The following is a 24,578-nucleotide window of genomic DNA, read 5'->3' as shown; positions in this document are numbered from 1 at the left end:
AAAGGAGAAACTTTCGTTTTTCCTTTTGGGCCACCCCACCTCGGTGGGATACGGCCGGTGTGTTGAAAGAAAGAAAGAATCACAATAAACAATGGATTATTATGTATGAACCCACGGGGTGATGGTCATGTGTTGGTAAACAATGGCACACTGAGCGTGAATGGCGTGGGAGACTGGCTTTGTGTGCGCGGTGACGGGCAGACGGGTACCAGATGGTTGCCGAATCACGAGTCTAATCACGAAACTCAAGGCCAAATTTTGCCAAAAAAAACTTGCCGAAAGTCGAATTTCACGAAAGTCAATGCTGCCGAAACTCGGGGGTCCACTGTATATGGAAGCAAGCAATTTCACTCGTTAACTCACTACATAACAAATTACTCTACTACTCATCTGAACTATTCATTCAAATAGTATTTGTTATGGTACCTTTGATGAGTTTCAAGAGTCTTTCTACTCCCAGAGCCCGACCATAGCCCAAGCTCATCTGGTGCTTGCCTGGTCAACCAGGCTGTTGCTGCTAGTGGCCCACTGCCCCACATAACCATCACAGTCTGGTAGAAGCTGATAGAAGGGTAGCTTCCCACCTACCAATCTGTCTTGAAATTTCTGCTGGTAATTTCACTTATCTGCATTTATTTTTTTTTTTTTATTATCACACCGGCCGATTCCCACCAAGGCAGGGTGGCCCGAAAAAGAAAAACTTTCACCATCATTCACTCCATCACTGTCTTGCCAGAAGGGTGCTTTACACTACAGTTTTTAAACTGCAACATTAACACCCCTCCTTCAGAGTGCAGGCACTGTACTTCCCATCTCCAGGACTCAAGTCCGGCCTGCCGGTTTCCCTGAATCCCTTCATAAATGTTACTTTGCTCACACTCCAACAGCACGTCAAGTATTAAAAACCATTTGTCTCCATTCACTCCTATCAAACACGCTCACGCATGCCTGCTGGAAGTCCAAGCCCCTCGCACACAAAACCTCCTTTACCCCCTCCCTCCAACCCTTCCTAGGCCGACCCCTACCCCGCCTTCCTTCCACTACAGACTGATACACTCTTGAAGTCATTCTGTTTCGCTCCATTCTCTCTACATGTCCGAACCACCTCAACAACCCTTCCTCAGCCCTCTGGACAACAGTTTTGGTAATCCCGCACCTCCTCCTAACTTCCAAACTACGAATTCTCTGCATTATATTCACACCACACATTGCCCTCAGACATGACATCTCCACTGCCTCCAGCCTTCTCCTCGCTGCAACATTCATCACCAACGCTTCACACCCATATAAGAGCGTTGGTAAAACTATACTCTCATACATTCCCCTCTTTGCCTCTTTGCATTTACTTATCATAATTAGTTGTAGATATGACTGTTAATGATAACATGATACAGCATCTCTATTTTCTTATGATTCTTAAAGTGGAATAAGGGAGACAGACACACTGTGTTTGAACAAGCTACCTAGATATAGTCTCACACACACTTAACCCTTTCACTGACTAGGCCCCCCCCCAAAAAAAATAATACTGTTCTCGTTGTCCACACGAAATAGCAGAGAATGGTTTTCTGAAGATAATGACACCAAAAGTATGAAATTTGATGGAAAAATTATGGAATTATGCAGACTAAAAGTTAACGGTCTGGGCACAATTTACACACTGGTGATGTCACCCACTTTGAGTCCTATTGTAGTCAATTCCACTGCTCCATTTGATGAAATTCTTAACTATTTGGCTAGTATGCTTACTGTGCACTTTATAAATTGCACAGAGGGCAGTATTTTGGCGAATATTACACAAAACTAAATTCACTCCAATTTAAAAATAAGAGTTCAAAATAAACACTAGCCATTCCAGGCATTACAACATTTCCTTTGATCATTAATCACATCCCCAGGCCTCTCCTATATTACACTTGCCTTTCATTTTGAATTCATCATCAAACAAAATATCAGACAAAATATAACCAGTGTCCCAATAATTGAATGAGACATATCAAAAATCCATAAAACATGCCAGAGGGTGTAAGGGAGGCTTTCCCATCCTCAGGAAAATTGTCAAAAATCGAATATTTCTGCTAATTTGAGCTCAATTTCAGGCTACTTCTGGTCTCAAAACCATCCAAAATCATTTCAGTTTCAGTAGTTTATCTTCCATTCTATCAAATAATACCCAGAAACAGCCAATAAAACAATAACAACCATCCTAAAAAACACCTCAAAGTTGCCATTTTAAACCAAACACAAAGTCAGAGTTTTGCCTTAATCATTCACTGCATGAGGCAGGATTTTTTTTTATACAGTGCACACTCACTGCACAGACCCCTTCTAGCATATCTAAGCCAAAATTTACTTCTCACAGCTTATCTAAGGCAACGGTGCTCAAAACATACATCTACGCAAGGGACCCTGGTATCAATAGCACAGATGTACGTGACGATCATAGAAAGGGTTAAAAAATTTAATATTCTTTTTTGGTAAATAATGAAACATTTTAACACTTACATTAGTTGTGTCCAACTTATGCAGCATTTGTTATGAGAGATCAAGTGGCTTAGTGAGAGTGTGATGGTGTGGGCCAGGCACACCAGGCTGTGTGGCGAGAGTACTGTGTGCTTTGATGCAGAGTGCGCAGGTTCAAATCCTGTTCTGGACTGAGAGATAATGTTTGTAAATAATTTCACTCATTTATAATGTGTTAAGTATTCTAAAATCTCTTTTGAAGTTTAGTGCATGTGGAAGGATTTGGTGAAATAACTTAACACAAGCCTGGTGTCTTGGGGCATGGGATATAATGCCTACCTTTGGCTAGGTGTCCAAGCTTATCTGGGGTCTGGCTGTGTGGCAAAAGTACTCTGTACTTAGATGCAGTGTGCAAGTTTGAATCCAGTTCTGAACTGAGAGATAATGTTTGTAAATAATTTTGCTCATTTGTGAAGTACTAAGCATAAATAATTTGTTTTAACACATCAGCCATCTCCCACCAAGGTAGGGTGACCTGAAAAAGAAACACTTTCACTATCATTCACTCTATCACTGTCTTGTCGGATGAATGTAGATACTACAGTGCAGACGTTCCTCCAAATTGGAGAGAGGTGTCTGAGTACATTAGATAAGAGTGGAGACAAATGATTTTTGGGACCTGATGAGCTGTTGGAGCAAGGGCAAGATAATATTTTGTGAAGGGATTCAGGGAAGCCAATTAGCTGGACTGGAGGAGGGAAGTACAATGCCTGCCCTCTAAAGGAGCAGTTTGGGATATTTGCTGTTTAGAGGGACGTCTAAACTGTCATATCTGCACGCTTCTGGCAAGACAGTGATAGTGTGAATGATGGTGAAAGTATTTCTTTTTTGGGTCACCCTGCCTCTGTGGGAAACAGTCAAAGTGTTAATAAAAAATAAAATATAAATGCATCCACGAACGAGTGGTTTTTAAGCAAATAACAATACTGCGACTAGCCTGCGGTCGATTTTTACACTTCCTCCCATACCTCTCACTCCAGTATGTTGTCATGTCTCCTCTGCTCTAATGAGAACATATTTAGGACTTGTGAGGTGTTCCCAGTAATTTGAAGATTTTTTACAGATTTGTGGAGATTTTTATTTTACATGAGGTTTTCAGATAATTCCTGATCTTTCCTATGATTAAAAATGGTACTGACTCAATGCTTGTGTGTGTAGTGCAGCCCCCTTTTGTATTAAATGTCAAACAGAATACATTTTCTGCAGATTTATTTTATATGACAGGCCTAGTTTGATAATGCTATGCAGAATTGCAATTAAGGTACAGTACAGTATTATTTCCCAGTAAAAGTAGGCCTCAGACGAGGATGTGTGATGTTACCATGGTTGCTCAATATATTTATAGATGCGGTGGTAAGAGAAGTGAATGCATGGGTTTTGGCAAGAGATGTGGGGGTTAAAAGATAAAAAATCTAACACAAAGTGGGAGTTGTCACAGTTGCTCTTTGCTGATGACACTGTGCTTTTGGGAGATTCGGATGAGAAGTTGTAGAGGTTGGTGGATGAGTTTGGTAGGGTATGTAAAAGAAGAAAATTAAAATTGAATAAAGACAAGAGTAAGGTGATGAAGATAACAAAAAAATTAGGTAATGGAAGATTGGATATCAGATTGGAGGGAAAGAGTATGGAGGAGGTGTATGTGTTCAGATATTTGGGAGCGGACATGTCAGCAGATGGGTCTTGTTCCCCTCGTCATAGAACGACAAGGGGAACAAGGTGAGTGGTGCACTGAGGAGTCTGTGGAGATGAACTTTATCCATGAAAGCAAGGAGGGGAATGTATGAGAGTATAGTTATACCAACGCTCTTGTATGAGTGTAAGGCATGGGTTGTGAACGTTGCAACATGGAGAAGGCTGGAATCAGTGGAGATGTCATGTCTGAGGGCAATGTGTGGTGTGAATGTAATGGAGAGAATCCGTAGTTTGGAGATTATGAGGAGGTGTGGGATTACCAAAACTATGATCCAGAGGGCTGAGGAGGGGTTACTGAGTTTGTTTGGACATGTAGAGAGGATGAAATAAAATAGAATGACTTCGAGAGTGTATAAATCTGTAGTGGAGGGAAGGCAGGGTAGGGGTTGGCCTAGGAAAGGTTGGAGGGAGGGAGTAAAGAAGGTTTTGTGTGCGAGGGGCTTGGACTTCCTGCAAGCATGCGTGAGTGTGTAAGATAGGAGCTAATGGAGACAAATGGTTTTTAGGACTTGATGTGCTGTTGGAGTGTAAGCAAGGTAACATTTATGAAGGGATTCAGGGAAACCGGCAGGCCAGACTTGATTCCTGGAGATGGGAAGTACAGTGCTCTCACTCTGAAGGAGGCGTGTTAATGTTGCAGTTTTATAACTGTAGTGTAAGCATGCCTCTGGCAAGACAGTGATGGAGTGAATGATGGTGAAAGTTTTTTTTGTGGGCCACCCTGCCTTGGTGGGAAACGGCCGATGTGTTAATAAAAAAAAAAAATACAGTATTGAAGTTCGTCATATTTACAGGGTATGAATAAATAGGTAGGTAGTAGGTTGGTAGACAGCAACCACCCAGGGAAGTACTACCGTCCTGCCAGATGACTGTGAAACAGAAACCTGTAACTGTTTTGCATGATGGTAGGATTGCTGGTGTCTTTTTCTGTCTCATAAACACGCTAGATAACAGGGATATCTTGCTACTCCAACTTACACTTTGGTCACACTTCACAGACACGCACATGCATATATATATACATACATCTAGGTTTTTCTCCTTTTTCTACATAGCTCTTGTTCTTCTTTATTTCTTCTATTGTCCATGGGGAAGTGGAAAAGAATCTTTCCTCCGTAAGCCATGTGTGTTGTATGAGGCGACTAAAATGCCGAGAGCAATGGGCTAGTAACCCCTTCTCCTGTAGACATTTACTAAAAAAGAGAAGAAGAAAAACTTTATAAAACTGGGATGCTTGAATGTGCGTGGATGTAGTGCAGATGACAAGAAACAGATGATTGCTGATGTTATGAATGAAAAGAAGTTGGATGTCCTGGCCCTAAGCGAAACAAAGCTGAAGGGGGTAGGGGAGTTTCGGTGGGGGGAAATAAATGGGATTAAATCTGGAGTATCTGAGAGAGTTAGAGCAAAGGAAGGGGTAGCAGTAATGTTGAATGATCAGTTATGGAAGGAGAAAAGAGAATATGAATGTGTAAATGCAAGAATTATGTGGATTAAAGTAAAGGTTGGATGCGAGAAGTGGGTCATAATAAGCGTGTATGCACCTGGAGAAGAGAGGAATGCAGAGGAGAGAGAGAGAGATTTTGGGAGATGTTAAGCGAATGTATAGGAGCCTTTGAACCAAGTGAGAGAGTAATTGTGGTAGGGGACCTGAATGCTAAAGTAGGAGAAACTTTTAGAGAGGGTGTGGTAGGTAAGTTTGGGGTGCCAGGTGTAAATGATAATGGGAGCCCTTTGATTGAACTTTGTATAGAAAGGGGTTTAGTTATAGGTAATACATATTTTAAGAAAAAGAGGATAAATAAGTATACAAGATATGATGTAGGGCGAAATGACAGTAGTTTGTTGGATTATGCATTGGTAGATAAAAGACTGTTGAGTAGACTTCAGGATGTACATGTTTATAGAGGGGCCACAGATATATCAGATCACTTTCTAGTTGTAGCTACACTGAGAGTAAAAGGTAGATGGGATACAAGGAGAATAGAAGCATCAGGGAAGAGAAAGGTGAAGGTTTATAAACTAAAAGAGGAGGCAGTTAGGGAAAGATATAAACAGCTATTGGAGGATAGATGGGCTAATGAGAGCATAGGCAATGGGGCCGAAGAGGTATGGGGTAGGTTTAAAAATGTAGTGTTAGAGTGTTCAGCAGAAGTTTGTGGTTACAGGAAAGTGGGTGCGGGAGGGAAGAGGAGCGATTGGTGGAATGATGATGTAAAGAGAGTAGTAAGGGAGAAAAAGTTAGCATATGAGAAGTTTTTACAAAGTAGAAGTGATGCAAGGAGGGAAGAGTATATGGAGAAAAAGAGAGAGGTTAAGAGAGTGGTGAAGCAATGTAAAAAGAGAGCAAATGAGAGACTGGGTGAGATGTTATCAACAAATTTTGTTGAAAATAAGAAAAAGTTTTGGAGTGAGATTAACAAGCTAAGGAAGCCTAGAGAACAAATGGATTTGTCAGTTAAAAATAGGAGAGGAGAGTTATTAAATGGAGAGTTAGAGGTATTGGGAAGATGGAAGGAATATTTTGAGGAATTGTTAAATGTTGATGAAGATAGGGAAGCTGTGATTTCGTGTATAGGGCAAGGAGGAATAACATCTTGTAGGAGTGAGGAAGAGCCAGTTGTGAGTGTGGGGGAAGTTCGTGAGGCAGTAGGTAAAATGAAAGGGGGTAAGGCAGCCGGGATTGATGGGATAAAGATAGAAATGTTAAAAGCAGGTGGGGATATAGTTTTGGAGTGGTTGGTGCATATGAAATTAAATCTAAAAAAAAAAAAAAATTAGGGAGATTTCCCCTAGTGGCACACCTGTGTCTAGATACTCAAGTTCATATGGCTTTTCATAAATGGTTATAAAATTGTCATAAAACTGTGATCTAACATTTTACAAAGAGCTATAACAGTAAGAACCTTCATCAGGTATTATGAAGCATATAATTTAAAGCAAAGATAGAAAATTTAAAAGTAATTCTGCAATTTAGGTCAAGTAAAATTTATTATAAAAGCTAGAGTAAAACATATAAATTCCAAATTTTAAACAAACTGCTCCTTACAAATGACAAAAAACAGTCATTTTAAATTTAGAGGGGAATTCTTTAAACATTATTGAATGATATTATCACTATCAAACACTCTAATTACTAATAAAGCACCACCAGCTCTACATCACAAGCGCTCTCTCTCTCTCTAGCACTCAAGCACTGACGCCAGAATTAATATTAATAATAATAATTTTTTTAAAGTATACACATCTTAAAAAGCTGGGTTAACAGCTTGTCTGTGGAATAATTACAAATGCCCACAATTATGCAGAGCATCCCAGGTAGATTACCCTAGGATTAAAACTACAGTACTTACCATCATAAAGTCACACATGGAACAAGTTGTAACAAATGATATGATGGTTGCAATAAATTGGGATGGCTAAGAGTAATTAATATTAAATTAGAATAACAAGCCCCAGCAGCAGGTCTAGGAATAAAACAGTTTAAGTATAGATTCCCCTCCAGAACAGCTAGCATGTGAAAGAAAATCTACTAGATATGAATCTCCTCCATTTCTATATGCATTTTCTCTATACAGTAAGTGTTGTTTAAGAAGCATCTTACTTCACATTTTTCTTGTACTAAACATGTATGATAATTTGGTGCAAGTGTCCTAGACAATGGAAAAATATGTAAATACCTAACGTTCTAAAAAAGTCAAGAAAAAATACCAACCATACCACCAACCATAACCAAATTACTGTCAAGTTTCTCTAACCAAAATGTACTGCCAAGCATGCAATGCAAGCTCCAATGAAACACAGATTCTTCAAGGCCCTTAAACCAAACAATCACAGAGCAAAATTCACAACAGAAAACACCAATAACAGCATATGAATTACAAGCTCAAAAGGATTCTCCTGATTCAAAAAACAAAATAGGGGGAGGAGGAGGTAGATGGAATTGCAAAGGTTTCCATTAAAAAAAAACATATTTGCAAGATCTATACAATAATAAAATCCAGATTAAGAATTTCTTTGAGAACTTAACTTGTTTAATTTTTATCTACTGTCCAAAAATGCTGTGCATACTGTGGGCATTATAAATTTCTTCATCCAAACACTCCCAAACTTCACAATTGTACTAAATTTTGGTGTACAAAATTATTAATAATAATAATAATAATAATAATCGTCGTCGTCGTCGTCGTCGTCAGCATCATCATCGCCACTGGCACTACTGTCGTCCCCACCGCTGCCAGTACCGCCACAATGTTGCCGCCGCCAGCACTCCCCGCGACCATCGCTGCTGCCACAACCACTACCGCCTCCACGACCATGACCACTGTTGCCGCCGCCGCAAACACCTCCTCAGTAGTAATATCACGATGGTTCATCCCCAATAAAAAATAAGTTGTTGCCAGGGGCTTGGGAGAGGCCTGCTAACCAGAAGACCTGATCTAGGACAGGGGCAATGATCCCCTGCACCTTCAATAAGAAGACAACTGGTAGACCTCTTCCCAATATCAGTTAGACCTTACACTTCTTCTCATATTGTAATGCCTGTATCTGCTCTAAACATCCTTTCAAGAGATTAGATTTGTATATATACATTTTGTAGGACAACAGGCCTGAGACATTACCCTTGCCTAAGAAAGACGGAACATCCCTGACAACAACAAAGAAATGTACAAAATTTTGATTGTAACATGACTGTGTTCAGTGTGATTCCTTCAAGATCATTAACTGCACTGGATTTATACAGGTGGTAACAATATGCCAATGTAAAAAATGGAATATAACTGGGAACAAGGTCAGCACTCATGTGTGCACATGCTGAGTTGTGTTTGTGAGGGGGTAGTCTCTTAGCTCTCTAGAATCCTCCTCTTAGGCCTACAGTAAAACCTCTCATTAAGGGATTTCAGCAATTCTGGACAAAAAATTGGCCCGACAAACATTCTAATTATCAGACAAAATAAAAAAAAAATCCATAATTCTACATTTTGTTCATAATGATAGTCCAACTGTCTTCTGAAGTATTGGGCTAATCTGTTAACTCTGGAATTTGTCCAATAGGGGTCATTGCAGCCACATCCAGGACCTGTCCATTTTCTTTATTCTGCAGGCTGTAGGCAACCAGCACCAGTTTATTGTTCTCGCTCATGCATATGCTCATCATTTAGTCTCTAATTTTTCCCTGGATTTAGTGCATTTTGTGAGATTTTATCATCATATTCAATAAACTGCAATTGAGAATGGCTTCTAAAGCAAGTAGTGGTACCAAATAAAATTGAATGGCTCTTCTTAACCCTTTACATCTTTTCAGCCTTCCACATCTTCTCAGCTCTATACATTATTTTCACTAGTAGAGTTTTATAGCTCCTTGATTACAGCAGTTTACACCTCATCTTTCCACCATGAAAAGGTAACTAAAACATTACAGGATACAATACCTATTTAGTGTCCAGTTATCTTCTGCATCAACTGACCAAGTCCACTACTTTAGAAGTCAACGGGACGATCATGATATATTACTTTCATAATTCAGAAATTGCCGACAACTGGCATTATTGAAGAAACTTTTTCCCTATTAGTCTGATAATGAAAGGTTTTACTGTACTTTGATTAGTTACTAGTTTCTTGTTCTTCATCATAGCTACTTTTGAACTGTGTATTACATTTTCCTTCACCATTTCCTCATCCAATGCTCTCCACTTGTCAACAACCCTAAGACAAAAGGAGTCCGGTACAGTACTTCCTAACATCCCTATGAGTCACCTTTGTCTTCAATTCCCAACTATGTCACCTTGTCCCTCATCCTTAAGGTATTGCATTGTATTTTGTGAAGTACTAAACCCATGTGGGTCATTCAGCAGGAGTGGCAAGAGCTTGATCTTCCATTTACTGATCATGACCCAATCTCTGATCAGTCAGGCTGTTAGTACCAGACTGGTCCTGTCAAGTTTCCAGTCTTTTTTCCATTCAACACAATAGAAATAAGGCACAGATAGGCCTAAAACTGGTGAACCAGGCTGTTACTGCTGATGGCCTGCTGCAAGTCTTCAACATACCTGAAGGATGCTTCCAGGGAGCCATGGCTTCCCTAGCCTGGTGACAGACCAGGCCTCCAGTGGATCACAGTAGGATCAACCAGACTGTTACTGCCAGAAATTTTCTGGAAATACTCCTTTAAGCATGAAGGGAGGGCATTGAAAAGTTGGGGACTTCTGACACTCACTGAATTCTTCCCTAGTGTACTCATCATGCCCCAGCTTTCTATTAGGGGTACTCTGCACCATTTGCCAATTCTCTTGTTTTTATATGGAATGATTTCAATATGCTAGTTTGGGATCATTCCCTCCAGGATTTTCCAGGTGTAAATTATGATGTACCTTTCTCACCTACGTAAGTTAACTTGATTGTCATTCACTCTCAAATCTAGTGCACATTCCTTTATTATTTTTATTATACATGCAAGTATTTACACATTTACAAGTTTGCTTTATTGATTCTTCACTACATTTAAACTGTTATATAAAACTAACTTTCATGCCTCTGTTTTGCAGTGGCATTATCACTAAACTATAGTGTAAAGCACCCTTCTGGCAAGACAGTGATGGAGTGAATGATGGTGAAAGTTTTTCTTTTTCGGGCCACCCTGCCTTGGTGGGAATCGGCCAGTGTGTTAATAATAAAAAATAAAAAAATATTATCACTAAGCATGTGATGGCTAAGAGTAACCTATAAACTATGTCAATATTGTTAGGTTTGGAATGTGATAGGCTATGACAGAACTTTTAAGTCACAACAGCAAAACAAACACTAATTTACATTTTTTATGTTACGAGTCTGCACTTGTACTGGCTTGCATCCATGTTACTCATACTATCTTCTCAGGATATTTCAGTAAATGTGTCATTTATTTGTTCCCAGTTATATGATATTTACTGAAGTTTAATGCTCTGAAAAACACCCTCATGACAATTTGTACCGGGATGCTCAGGTCTGGCGTCTATGCAAGTGTTCAACACCGGTAAGATCCATATCAAAAAATTATTATTAGTGAATATAAGGTTAAGGATAGTTTCCAATCCCACATACCCTGAAAACCCCCCCAGAGCACTCTAACCCAAGAGCAATAACAGAAAAAGCTGAATGCATACAGATTGCATAAAACACATTCCACTGATAAAGATTTAAGAGATCAAACAGAAATAAATACAGTAGAGATGACTCAAAAATAAGGAGAGTTGTTGAGCTATTTTGTATACCATATATCAAAGGACAGAATAAAAAAGAAAAACAAATTAACAGAGAGAGAAGAAACTAAACACTTTTATCAGATGGAGGAAAAAGAGGCCTTCAAGAAATGGGAAAAACCATATAATATTTTTTTACTGAATGCAAAAATCTAAACATAAAAACTAACAGCACTGTCCCCTACATTATTACTTAAGAAAAGCAAGAGCAAAGTTAGCTATTAGCAATTTTATTCATAACAATTTTTTAGATAGATCTGGTGATGGAGCACAGCATCAAATTGAAGAGAGGTCAAGGTTTGTTTTTCAACCTTACAGTGCAAGAAAATCTACTAGCCCCTTCCACTTTCAGCCAAGCGGGTGCCCAGTATACAATTTTTTGTCAAATCCTGTTCAACCCTTTCCAAAACCCCCACTGCAATACATTCAGAAGCACCCCTTCTGACTCCAGTCACCTGTAAGTGGTTCTGGGAATTATTTTCTTATGACTCAGTCTCAGACTAGGCCACCAAGGTTGGAAAGGAAAAATTAAAGGATAAGAACTATTAAGAAGCACATAAGAAAGTAAAGGTATGTATATACTGAATGAATTTAGACGTCTGAGTTTTACTTTTCACAACCACCACCTTAGTCACCACCTCAGGAATGGCAATTATTTTAGTCACAGGAAAGTGATAAATCCATACAGTGCTTGGGGAACAGAACTTCACCAGGACTGAGCCAAGGAAGGGAAGAGTAGCCTCCAATTCCTTGGATCAAGAGGCAGCCTTTACCTATATCACAGCCACTTAAAAGGCCACACCACAAAATCTATTTCACCTACACCACAAAATTCACCTCCATCCTCCAAAAAAATCACTCTTATATTGCTCACCCTCATCACCATTATCTTCACCAGGACCAATGGACCACCTTTATATCCTTATTTGTACCATTGAGCAATTTCCGTTTTTAGAAAATTTTGAAATGAGAACAAAATAGTTAATTTTATTAAATGCAGAGGACAGTAATTTGAAATTGCAGCTATTATGGCAGAACAATATAATGGAATGCAGCAAAATCTTTGAAAGTAAGCTCGGTGTACTTATATTACATGTGCTGGACATTCACTGAACCTTGTTGGCCATGCTGCAGATGATTGCTGCCTGGCTACAATTAATTTTTTTAACCGCAAAACAAATATGGACGTTCTTTTTCTGCCTCGAGAAATTGCTGGGCAGTACTACAACAAATTTTGAGAGTAGCGCTTTGTTCATCAGGAAATAGGAAGCAATGTCCTGACATGGGCCATCGTCAAATGGTGACTCATTTACTGGTAAAGAATGAAGTGACAAACCAGAGCTTGATTTTACACCCTATAATTATGGTGGGTTTGATTCCTTCATATCAAGTCTTTCTGATACAAGACAGAAGGTCCATACAAGGGTTACTGTAGCTACAAAATGATATAGTATAATTGTTGATGCACTTAATCATTGTCATGGTGATAACAGAAGAGTTGATACAAGAAGAGATGCTCTTTGAATCAGTTTAACATAATTAGCAAGGAACTAGGCAATGCAAGGTGTTGCATATTATTATTATTAATTATTATTATTATTATTATTATTATTATTATTATTATTAAACAAAATAAAAATCACTGTATGGGCCATTCAGTGCTACAATGCACAGATAGCCCTTGATACAAAACTTTGTATTTTATTCAACTTTTTGATTAAATGTTAAATATTTAAAGAGACTGCAATAAACCTGCCTGATTTAGATTATCAGCATGTAAACAATGAAACCTCCATGTTAACTCCATCCTTATTAGCTATCATCAGTAATTTACTAAAGGGGTCATGCACAAAAGATTCTGCTTCTCACACTGTTGCAGAACCTTTATGGGTCTACTCTAGAGATGTACTGGATGTGAAAATTTAGATATCTCCTGATGTGTATGAGGATGCCTTACTTATTTTGTGAATGCGGATGCATATGTGGATATCTGTTTACGGTAAAATGCGGATGCAGATGTAAGAAATTGTGTGGATGTTCTGCAGATGCAGATGCAAATATCCAATACATCTCTACTAGGCAGTAGAGATGTATCGTATGTGAAAATTTAGATATCCGCGGATGCGGATGTGTATGAGGATACCTTACTTATTTTGCGGATGTGGATGTATATGCGGAAATCTGTTTACAGCAAAATGCAGATGCAGATGCAGATGTAAGAAATTGTGCAGATTTTCTGCAGGTGCAGATGCAAATATCCGATATATCTCTAGTCTACTTTACACGTTCATTTTATCGTATAAGATTTATGATTCAATTTCCTATTAATTTCTCGATTATTCTTTTTAACCAAATGCACAGTTTTTTACATATGAAAGTCTGAAAAGTTATAGGTAGTAGGTTGGTAGACAGCAGCCACCCAGAGAGATACTACCATCCTGCCAAGTGAGCGTAAAAGAAAAGCCTGTCATTGTTTTACGTGATGGCAGGATTGCTGGTACCTTTTTTCTGTCTCATATACATGCAAGATTTCAGGTAAGTCTTGCTATTTCTACTTGCACTTAGGTCACACTACACGTGCATGTACAAGCGCACATGCATGCACGCACGCACGCACGCACGCACGCACGCACGCACGCATGCACGCACGCACGCACGCACGCACGCACGCACGCACGCACACACACACACACACACACAGCAGCGAAAGCCAAATCTGACCCGAAACTGTTGTACAGCCACATCAGGAGGAAAACAACAGTCAAGGACCAGGTAATCAGGCTAAGGAAGGAAGGAGGAGAGACAACAAGAAATGACCGTGAAGTATGTGAAGAACTCAACAAGAGATTCAAAGAAGTGTTCACAGAGGAGACAGAAGGGACTCCAGAAAGACGGAGAGGTGGGGCACACCACCAAGTGCTGGACACAGTGCACACAACCGAGGAAGAAGTGAAGAGGCTTCTGAGTGAGCTAGATACCTCAAAGGCAATGGGGCCAGATAACATCTCCCCATGGGTATTGAGAGAGGGAGCAGAGGCGCTATGTGTACCCCTAACAACAATATTCAATACATCTATCGAAACAGGGAGACTGCCTGAGGCATGGAAGACAGCAAATGTAGTCCCAATCTTTAAAAAAGGAGACAGACATGAAGCATTAAACTACAGACCAGTGTCACTGACATGTATAGTATGCAAAATCATGGAGAAGATTATCAGGAGAAGAGTGGTGGAACACCTAGAAAGGAACGATCTCATCAACAGCAGCCAACATGGTTTCAGGGACGGGAAATCCTGTGTCACAAACCTACTGGAGTTCTATGACATGGTGACAGCAGTAAGACAAGAGAGAGAGGGGTGGGTGGATTGCATTTTCTTGGACTGCAAGAAGGCGTTTGACACAGTTCCACACAAGAGATTGGTGCAAAAACTGGAGGACCAAGCAGGGATAACAGGGAAGGCACTACAATGGATCAGGGAATACTTGTCAGGAAGACAGCAGCGAGTCATGGTACGTGGCGAGGTGTCAGAGTGGGCACCTGTGACCAGCGGGGTCCCGCAGGGGTCAGTCCTAGGACCAGTGCTGTTTCTGGTATTTGTGAACGACATGATGGAAGGAATAGACTCTGAGGTGTCCCTGTTTGCAGATGACGTGAAGTTGATGAGAAGAATTCACTCGATCGAAGACCAGGCAGAACTACAAAGGGATCTGGACAGGCTGCAGACCTGGTCCAGCAATTGGCTCCTGGAGTTCAATCCCACCAAGTGCAAAGTCATGAAGATTGGGGAAGGGCAAAGAAGGCCGCAGACGGAGTACAGTCTAGGGGGTCAGAGACTACAAACCTCACTCAAGGAAAAAGATCTTGGGGTGAGTATAACACCAGGCACATCTCCTGAAGCGCACATCAACCAAATAACTGCTGCAGCATATGGGCGCCTAGCAAACCTCAGAACAGCATTCCGACATCTTAATAAGGAATCATTCAGGACCCTGTACACCGTGTACGTTAGGCCCATATTGGAGTATGTGGCACCAGTTTGGAACCCACACCTAGCCAAGCACGTGAAGAAACTAGAGAAAGTGCAAAGGTTTGCAACAAGACTAGTCCCAGAGCTAAGAGGTATGTCCTACGAGGAGAGGTTAAGGGAAATCAACCTGACGACACTGGAGAACAGGAGAGATAGGGGGGACATGATGACGACATACAAAATACTACGAGGAATTGACAAGGTGGACAAAGACAGGATGTTCCAGAGATTGGACACAGTAACAAGGGGACACAGTTGGAAGCTGAAGACACAGATGAATCACAGGGATGTTAGGAAGTATTTCTTCAGCCACAGAGTAGTCAGTAAGTGGAATAGTTTGGGAAGCGATGTAGTGGAGGCAGGATCCATACATAGCTTTAAGCAGAGGTATGATAAAGCTCACGGCTCAGGGAGAGTGACCTAGTAGCGATCAGTGAAGAGGCAGGGCCAGGAGCTCGGACTCGACCCCCGCAACCTCAACTAGGTGAGTACAACTAGGTGAGTACACACACACACTGGGCTTTCTTCTATTTTCTTACTAGTTCTTTTTTTTTTTTTTTTTTATCACACCGGCCGATTCCCACCAAGGCAGGGTGGCCCGAAAAAGAAAAACTTTCACCATCATTCACTCCATCACTGTCTTGCCAGAAGGGTGCTTTACACTACAGTTTTTAAACTGCAACATTAACACCCCTCCTTCAGAGTGCAGGCACTGTACTTCCCATCTCCAGGACTCAAGTCCGGCCTGCCGGTTTCCCTGAATCCCTTCATAAATGTTACTTTGCTCACACTCCAACAGCACGTCAAGTATTAAAAACCATTTGTCTCCATTCACTCCTATCAAACACGCTCACGCATGCCTGCTGGAAGTCCAAGCCCCTCGCACACAAAACCTCCTTTACCCCCTCCCTCCAACCCTTCCTAGGCCGACCCCTACCCCGCCTTCCTTCCACTACAGACTGATACACTCTTGAAGTCATTCTGTTTCGCTCCATTCTCTCTACATGTCCGAACCACCTCAACAACCCTTCCTCAGCCCTCTGGACAACAGTTTTGGTAATCCCGCACCTCCTCCTAACTTCCAAACTACGAATTCTCTGCATTATATTCACACCACACATTGCCCTCAGACATGACATCTCCACTGCCTCCAGCCTTCTCCTCGCTGCAACATTCATCACCCACGCTTCACACCCATATAAGAGCGTTGGTAAAACTATACTCTCATACATTCCCCTCTTTGCCTCCAAGGACAAAGTTCTTTGTCTCCACAGACTCCTAAGTGCACCACTCACTCTTTTTCCCTCATCAATTCTATGATTCACCTCATCTTTCATAGACCCATCCGCTGACACGTCCACTCCCAAATATCTGAATACGTTCACCTCCTCCATACTCTCTCCCTCCAATCTGATATTCAATCTTTCATCACCTAATCTTTTTGTTATCCTCATAACCTTACTCTTTCCTGTATTCACCTTTAATTTTCTTCTTTTGCACACCCTACCAAATTCATCCACCAATCTCTGCAACTTCTCTTCAGAATCTCCCAAGAGCACAGTGTCATCAGCAAAGAGCAGCTGTGACAACTCCCACTTTGTGTGTGATTCTTTATCTTTTAACTCCACGCCTCTTGCCAAGACCCTCGCATTTACTTCTCTTACAACCCCATCTATAAATATATTAAACAACCACGGTGACATCACACATCCTTGTCTAAGGCCTACTTTTACTGGGAAAAAATTTCCCTCTTTCCTACATACTCTAACTTGAGCCTCACTATCCTTGTAAAAACTCTTCACTGCTTTCAGTAACCTACCTCCTACACCATACACTTGCAACATCTGCCACATTGCCCCCCTATCCACCCTGTCATACGCCTTTTCCAAATCCATAAATGCCACAAAGACCTCTTTAGCCTTATCTAAATACTGTTCACTTATATGTTTCACTGTAAACACCTGGTCCACACACCCCCTACCTTCCCTAAAGCCTCCTTGTTCATCTGCTATCCTATTCTCCGTCTTACTCTTAATTCTTTCAATTATAACTCTACCATACACTTTACCAGGTACACTCAACAGACTTATCCCCCTATAATTTTTGCACTCTCTTTTATCCCCTTTGCCTTTATACAAAGGAACTATGCATGCTCTCTGCCAATCCCTAGGTACCTTACCCTCTTCCATACATTTATTAAATAATTGCACCAACCACTCCAAAACTATATCCCCACCTGCTTTTAACATTTCTATCTTTATCCCATCAATCCCGGCTGCCTTACCCCCTTTCATTTTACCTACTGCCTCACGAACTTCCCCCACACTCACAACTGGCTCTTCCTCACTCCTACAAGATGTTATTCCTCCTTGCCCTATACACGAAATCACAGCTTCCCTATCTTCATCAACATTTAACAATTCCTCAAAATATTCCTTCCATCTTCCCAATACCTCTAACTCTCCATTTAATAACTCTCCTCTCCTATTTTTAACTGACAAATCCATTTGTTCTCTAGGCTTTCTTAACTTGTTAATCTCACTCCAAAACTTTTTCTTATTTTCAACAAAATTTGTTGATAACATCTCACCCACTCTCTCATTTGCTCTCTTTTTACATTGCTTCACCACTCTCTTAACTTCTCTCTTTTTCTCCATATACTCTTCCCTCCTTGCATCACTTCTACTTTGTAAAAACTTCTCATATTCTTGTTTATTTCCTTTTATCTCCATGGGGAAGTGGAACAGAATTCTTCCTCCGTAAGCCATGCGTGTTGTAAGAGGCGATTAACATGCTGGGAGCAATGGGCCAGTAACCCCTTCTCCTGTATACATTACTAAAGTTAAAAAGAGAGACTTATGTTTTTCTGTTTGGGCCACCCTGCCTCAGTGGGAAACGGCCAGTGCGTTGAAGAAGAAGAGTTGGAAAAGTAAAATATTTGGATATTTTCTGTGTTAATTGTGCTGTATAGAAATAATGATTTAATTATAAAGTGATTTTACTCTGTTGTTTCTAGGTCATGCCACACCTGACCCCAGGCCAATTAAGCCAGATCAGGTCACACATGACCCCTTCCTCCTATGCCAGATCAGGTGACACCTGATCCCTGCCTACTTGTGCCAGGTCGGGTGCATAAACTGTAATCAACAGCAACACACATAATCCAAACCTAACATCAACAGTGCCTGAGTAGCAATACACCATCGATGTGTGGTAAGATCAATTGTTTTTAGTAAAGATTGTCTTATGAAATTGGGAATAAAAACATATCCCAGCTTTAGGCATTCAAGAGTACAGTGGACCCCCGCATAACGATCAGCTCCCAACTCGACCAATTATGTAAGTGTATTTTTGTAAGTGCTTTTGTAGGTGTATTTTTGGGGTCTGAAATAGACTAATCTAATCCACAATATTTCTTATGGGAACAAATTCGGTCTATAACGGCACCCAAACAGACTTCTGGATTGAAATAACATTGTTATGCGGGGGTTCACTGTACTTTCTTGGTGTCAATGCACTGGAAGGGTCTCCAAGGATGTAATCTCTATGAATATGGAGGCTTCACTATAAATGGAAAAAGAATGAAAAAAAAAAAATTACTGATGGTTGCAAACCTAATGCTTAGAGAAGGTTTTTTCCAAGAAACAAATTTTTGGATGAAATCATTTACCCTTACTATGAACGCATCTAAAACTAACTTGAAGAAAAAGGCAATGTTATAACCAAAATTAAATTCTGGATTACTATAGATACAATACCTCAGAAAAACAGCTAAATGAAAGCATAAGATTCCTGATGAAACTCAATGATTTTATTTCAGACAGGGGATACTTGAACACCAAGACATTGATCAAGTCATCATCAAATATAAACAAACTACTCACGAGAAAGATCATTTTTGCAAAGAAAATTTTGTACTGTACATCAAGAATAAACTGCAGACAATAATGTTGCAAGAAAACTTATCTGCCCTAAGTATCACGTTCATTGAAAGAAAAAAAAAATAGTTTATCATTAGGGAAAAAAAAATAATTGCTTTGCTCCCGAAATATCTATTTTGTAAATTTTTAATGATTAAATTAATCTGATTGGCAAACGTAGTGAAGGCTGTAGTGTTTCTGTTAAATAGTCTGATCTGTGTACATAATTGTGACTGTGTGTGTGTTACTAAAGATATAACGTTTTCATATCTAGCACAGAAATCAAAAATGAAAATGTCTTGGTAAATTCTTAATGTGATAATCTAGTATAAATGTAAATATATAATAAACTATATTAAAATCAAACAAGCATATTGCATGAAATGCATTTTAGTTAGATTATTATTTTATCCTTACACCTTTGCCTGCATAGAAATCTAAATACAAAGCTTTCACTTACATGCATATATTTTCAATCAAACCATACCCCGGCCGGGATTGAACCCGCGGTCAGAGAGTCTCTGGAGTTTTAAGACTCTCTGACCGCGGGTTCAATCCCGGCCGGGGTATGGTTTGTTTGCAATCGTGTCATTACGATTTCGTGAGTCATATATTTTCAATCTTACGTGAAAAAAATAAAATACATTTTAAACATATTTGACCTCTCAAACTTATGATAACTTGGGTCCCAGAATATCACTGTGTGAAACTGAAGAAGACTTTTTATTTTCCACTTTGTTTTAAGGTAGGGATAACAAATACATTACTGTATATAAATAAATTACAGAAAATGATGAGCACAAGTAATACTGATCATGTATTGCTGCTATATCAACCGTTATTCATTACTCAGACCTGGCATCTTAATGACCAAGAATTTGAGAATGCAAATGAATAACATGCAAGAGATCTGGTTGGAGGACATAATACTAACAGGTATAGGAGTGAAGACACAAGAATGTAAGCAAATCTTTACTTGCATGTGTCCCTGTTTCCCTCTTAAATAGAGTAAAATACAGTACTGTTCAGTTAAAGAGCTGTTCTGAATACTTGTGTCTTTGCCATGCAAGAGATCTCACAATGGATCAATGTGTTACATTTACAATTAATTTACATGCACATCTTCACACAGCATTTACCTGGGGTCTCAGTGTGAAGTTCTGACCTGAAGCTTGCGTAGTACCTCCATTTTGTATTTGTGTAACACACGTAAGTCTCCATCGAACACACTCCATCACACCAACATCAAACATGTCGAACATACGGGCAGCTGAAATAACACCTGTCATAAATACCAGACTCAAAACTGGAGTATAAAGTCAAGAGTTCAATATGAATTACTGCATAACATATTCTCTGCAATTCATTTCAAGCCTACAAAATATACTACAAAAATACTGTATTACAAATGAATTACACTACTTTCATAATGAAAGTACAGTGTAATTCATAATTATACTGTATAATTCATAATTACACTGTATAATTCATAATTACACTGTATAATTCATAATTACACTGTATAATTCATAATTATACTGTATAATTCATAATTACACTGTATAATTCATAATTACACTGTATAATTCATAATTACACTGTATAATTCATAATTACACTGTATAATTCATAATTATACTGTATAATTCATAATTACACTGTATAATTCATAATTACACTGTATAATTCATAATTACACTGTACTTTCATAATGAAAGTTAATGTTCAAGATAAAGGTATGATCAGGGTGCTGTAACAGCACATCTTATTACAGTCCATGCCATCTTAACATTCAAAACCAGTGAAAAAAAGTATCAAGTAATGAAACCTAATCTTTCTAGAATGAATATTCTGTTACACAACAATGTAACTATGTACAGTATATACCATACACAAGAACTAGAGAGCTTTGAGCAATTTTACATAGCCAAAGGTGATTGAAACGAAGACCAACTCTTGCAGAGATGCTGTATGGGAAGAGAGAATTCTGAAACAGTTTTTGCATACTAATTTCTTGCCAAAATATGAATTTCAACAGTGAGAATTATTTTACCAATGATTCCTATTGTATTTAAAAAACTGTCAGTTTATTGCCAGGTATTAACTGCTGCAACTGACTCTAGTAGTTATACACAGATGAGTTGTGATGGGGAACGTGAAAAGCCCCATCCTCTCAAAAATATTCTTTTCTTTGGTATTGCATTGCAACAGGTACTGCTGCTTTGTTGTTCTCTCTCTCTTTAGCCTTTCTTGTATATATAATCTGTGCATCATTTCTCTTCTTTTCCGCTTGTTTTGTGATTAAAGAGATAATTCTTACCCAATCCACATATTCTTACCTCTCAGTGCTAGTAGCTAACCATTATGTCACATGTCACAGCTAAATCAACAGGTAGAACTTTTTAAAAGATGTTTTAAGTGCTCTTAAAAATAGTCTCTAACATCTGAAAGTGGTGAAAACTCTAGCACATGCCCAAACTCCTCAAGAACAAGGAAGGAGCTCCAATTGCAAAGAAGGCACCTTAAGATTCTCTGCTAATATTAAAAGATAATATTTCCACTGCTGAAAAAAATAAATGGTGCCTAAGAAAAATCTTCAGTATAATCATTATTTACCATCATAGTCCTGTATCACATACAAACTTAACCCTTAAACTGTCCAAACATAGAACTACGTTCACTCGCATAGTGCTCCGAATATTTTGAAAAATTAAAAAAAAAATTCTCTCTCTTAAAATGAAGAGCACATTTTTCTACATTTTATAGGATTAAAAAAAAAATTTTAGGGTCAGTACTTACTGATATATAAGACCGTGAAGTTGGCTCTGGATGCTCACCTGACGGCAACATTGACTCCTGCCGCTTGCAGAAGTGTTGCCGATATACCTTTTTTTCTCATTTTTATTTTAATTTATATATTTTTTATGTTCTGATAATTACAATTTATAGTAGTTCTTGTAATTTCACAACCGATCTTTGTTCTGACACTAATATTAGATACTGAAATAGTGCTCAAATAGTCACAATCACATTGACAGGTGAACATTTACACCTGCCTGGGTTATTTACTATTGTCTAGAAATATATACAAAGTATTTATAGGTTCCAGCAATGTTTTAGATACCCTGGGGTATACCTTGAAGCATGGTGTTATGAAAGGCATCCCTATACTGTTGACAGCTCAGTGACATTTGATAAATGCCCACTGCTTCAGCTAACTCTCACTGTATTTGTTATCACTGTTATACACAAACATGTCTTGTCTCTCTGTCTATTTATCTGTCTGTTTATCTATCTGCCTGTCTATCTGTCTTCCTTTCTATCTGCCTGCCTGTCTGTCTGTCTCTGCTTATCTGTCTTTCTGTCTGCCTGGAGTATATGTATATCACTCTCCTTGAAGAATCGTGTTATGACATCTGTTATCAGCTCAGTGACATCTGATAAATGGGTGCTCGGGGGAACCCTGGCTTTATTTGTTTTCACTGATACACACAAACACGTTTCTGTCTGTCTGTCTATCTATCTATCTGTGTCTATCTTTGCCTGGAATTTTTGGATTATCCTAGGTAATTTACACTATGTATAATAACTGTACTTATGTGTACATGTGAGACAGAGATATAGATAGACAGAGATATAGATAGATAAAGATATAGATAGACAGATATATAGACAGAGATATAGACAGAGATATAGACAGATAGAGATATAGACAGAGAGCCAGAGACAGTCAAAGCAAGCCAGCTGGGAAGCCTGCCAAATACATAAGAACATAAGAAAGAAGGAACACTGCAGCAGGCCTACTGGCCCATGCAAGGCAGGCACATGTCACCCTCCCTGCCCTGGCTTAGACCAATTACCCACCTAGTCAGGTCACATCCATTGAAGGAAGGAGCATGACATCAGACCTAGTAGCACAGGCTAGTCAGGTCCAACTCACACCCACCCACATTCACTCATGTATTTATCTAACCTATTTTTACTTTCCTCTTAAAATGGGAGTGTTAATGTGACATGGCATCAGTGACTCCCTGGTGTTTGCCACACTATTTGCTCTAGCTGGCGCTCAATTGAACTGGTGCTCCCACAAGGTACTAAGTGCTCTCAGATTTTTTAATAGTGTGCACACTGAGTGCACAGACCCATTCCTTCAAGTCTAGGTGACTCAAGCCTATTCTGCCAAATTTGAAGGAATGAAAATAAAACATTGATCTACGTCTGGAGCGCTACGCGTGCAAATGTAGATCTACGTTTGGACAGTTTAAGGGTTAATAACCATGCTAGAATTTCCTCAATAACTTATGAGACAATACATACAGTCAAGATTCAATTACCCCAACTAATTAAAGAAGGTGGAGGACTGTTCTAAATAAACCTTCTTTTTTATTCCAATATTTTTTGAGCCCTAAAAAATGTATTTTTTTAAAAGTTCAAGTTATAAAATATAGACATCTGTAAACCTTGATAACCAAATCTCATATAAAACAAACCGTTAAGAAAAAGTAAAACGTAAAAGAAAAAATTATGCTTGCTTACAGCAAAAATTATATATATATTTAATAAATTAATCGTCCATGTTGCAACATTTTGAGATAAACACAATGTAAATTTTTAAATCTGTTAATTAACTAAAACTGCAAAATACGTATATTACAGTGGAGTGTTCGTGTGTGTCACTGACATCTCCCAACTTTTGATGAATTATTTTTTCTAAAGATTGTGATGTAAATTAATTTAAGCAGTTTCAAATATACTAATAAATTACTGTACATTATTATGTTAATTAAATTATAATTTTTAAGGAGCTATGATGACCAAGGACATCTGATATATTCCTGAATTTATCATTCCTGTACTCTTTAATTTCACTTACGAGGAACCACCCTCATCTACTTACTGTACTTAAATACTTCAAAGCTGAAGCACACACAATACATCTTATCTTGCTACAGTACAGTACATGAATAGCACATAACATACCCTAGATATACAAACCAATTACAGACCAAAATATCATCTAAAGTTTCCTCTCCAAATTGTGGGTAAGTTTTGACATGTTCCAGTCATGGTACTGTAACTTTTATTCTTCACTCTCTGTAGTATCATATAATCAAATCAACATAATAAATTAGGTCTATCAGACATTTTAATCAGTGATAGAAATAAACACAAGTACA

The 24,578-nt window shown here is 39.0% G+C and overlaps 1 protein-coding gene across 4 annotated transcripts in view; it reads right to left on the bottom strand.

Annotated features, from left to right (window-relative positions):
- Positions 1-24,578, bottom strand: part of jing (AE binding protein 2 jing) — a 263,347-nt gene that overhangs the window by 29,689 nt on the left and 209,080 nt on the right. For all 4 annotated transcript variants that reach the window (XM_070100720.1, XM_070100721.1, XM_070100722.1 and 1 more), the window contains one exon: positions 20,541-20,671. In XM_070100720.1, the coding sequence (XP_069956821.1) occupies positions 20,541-20,671 (131 nt within the window). The remainder of the gene's footprint in view (positions 1-20,540; positions 20,672-24,578) is intronic.

The sequence above is a fragment of the Cherax quadricarinatus genome, chromosome 74 (genome assembly GCF_038502225.1).
Source record: "Cherax quadricarinatus isolate ZL_2023a chromosome 74, ASM3850222v1, whole genome shotgun sequence".
Taxonomy (NCBI): domain Eukaryota; kingdom Metazoa; phylum Arthropoda; class Malacostraca; order Decapoda; family Parastacidae; genus Cherax; species Cherax quadricarinatus.
This window is presented reverse-complemented; position numbering and strand designations above follow the sequence as displayed.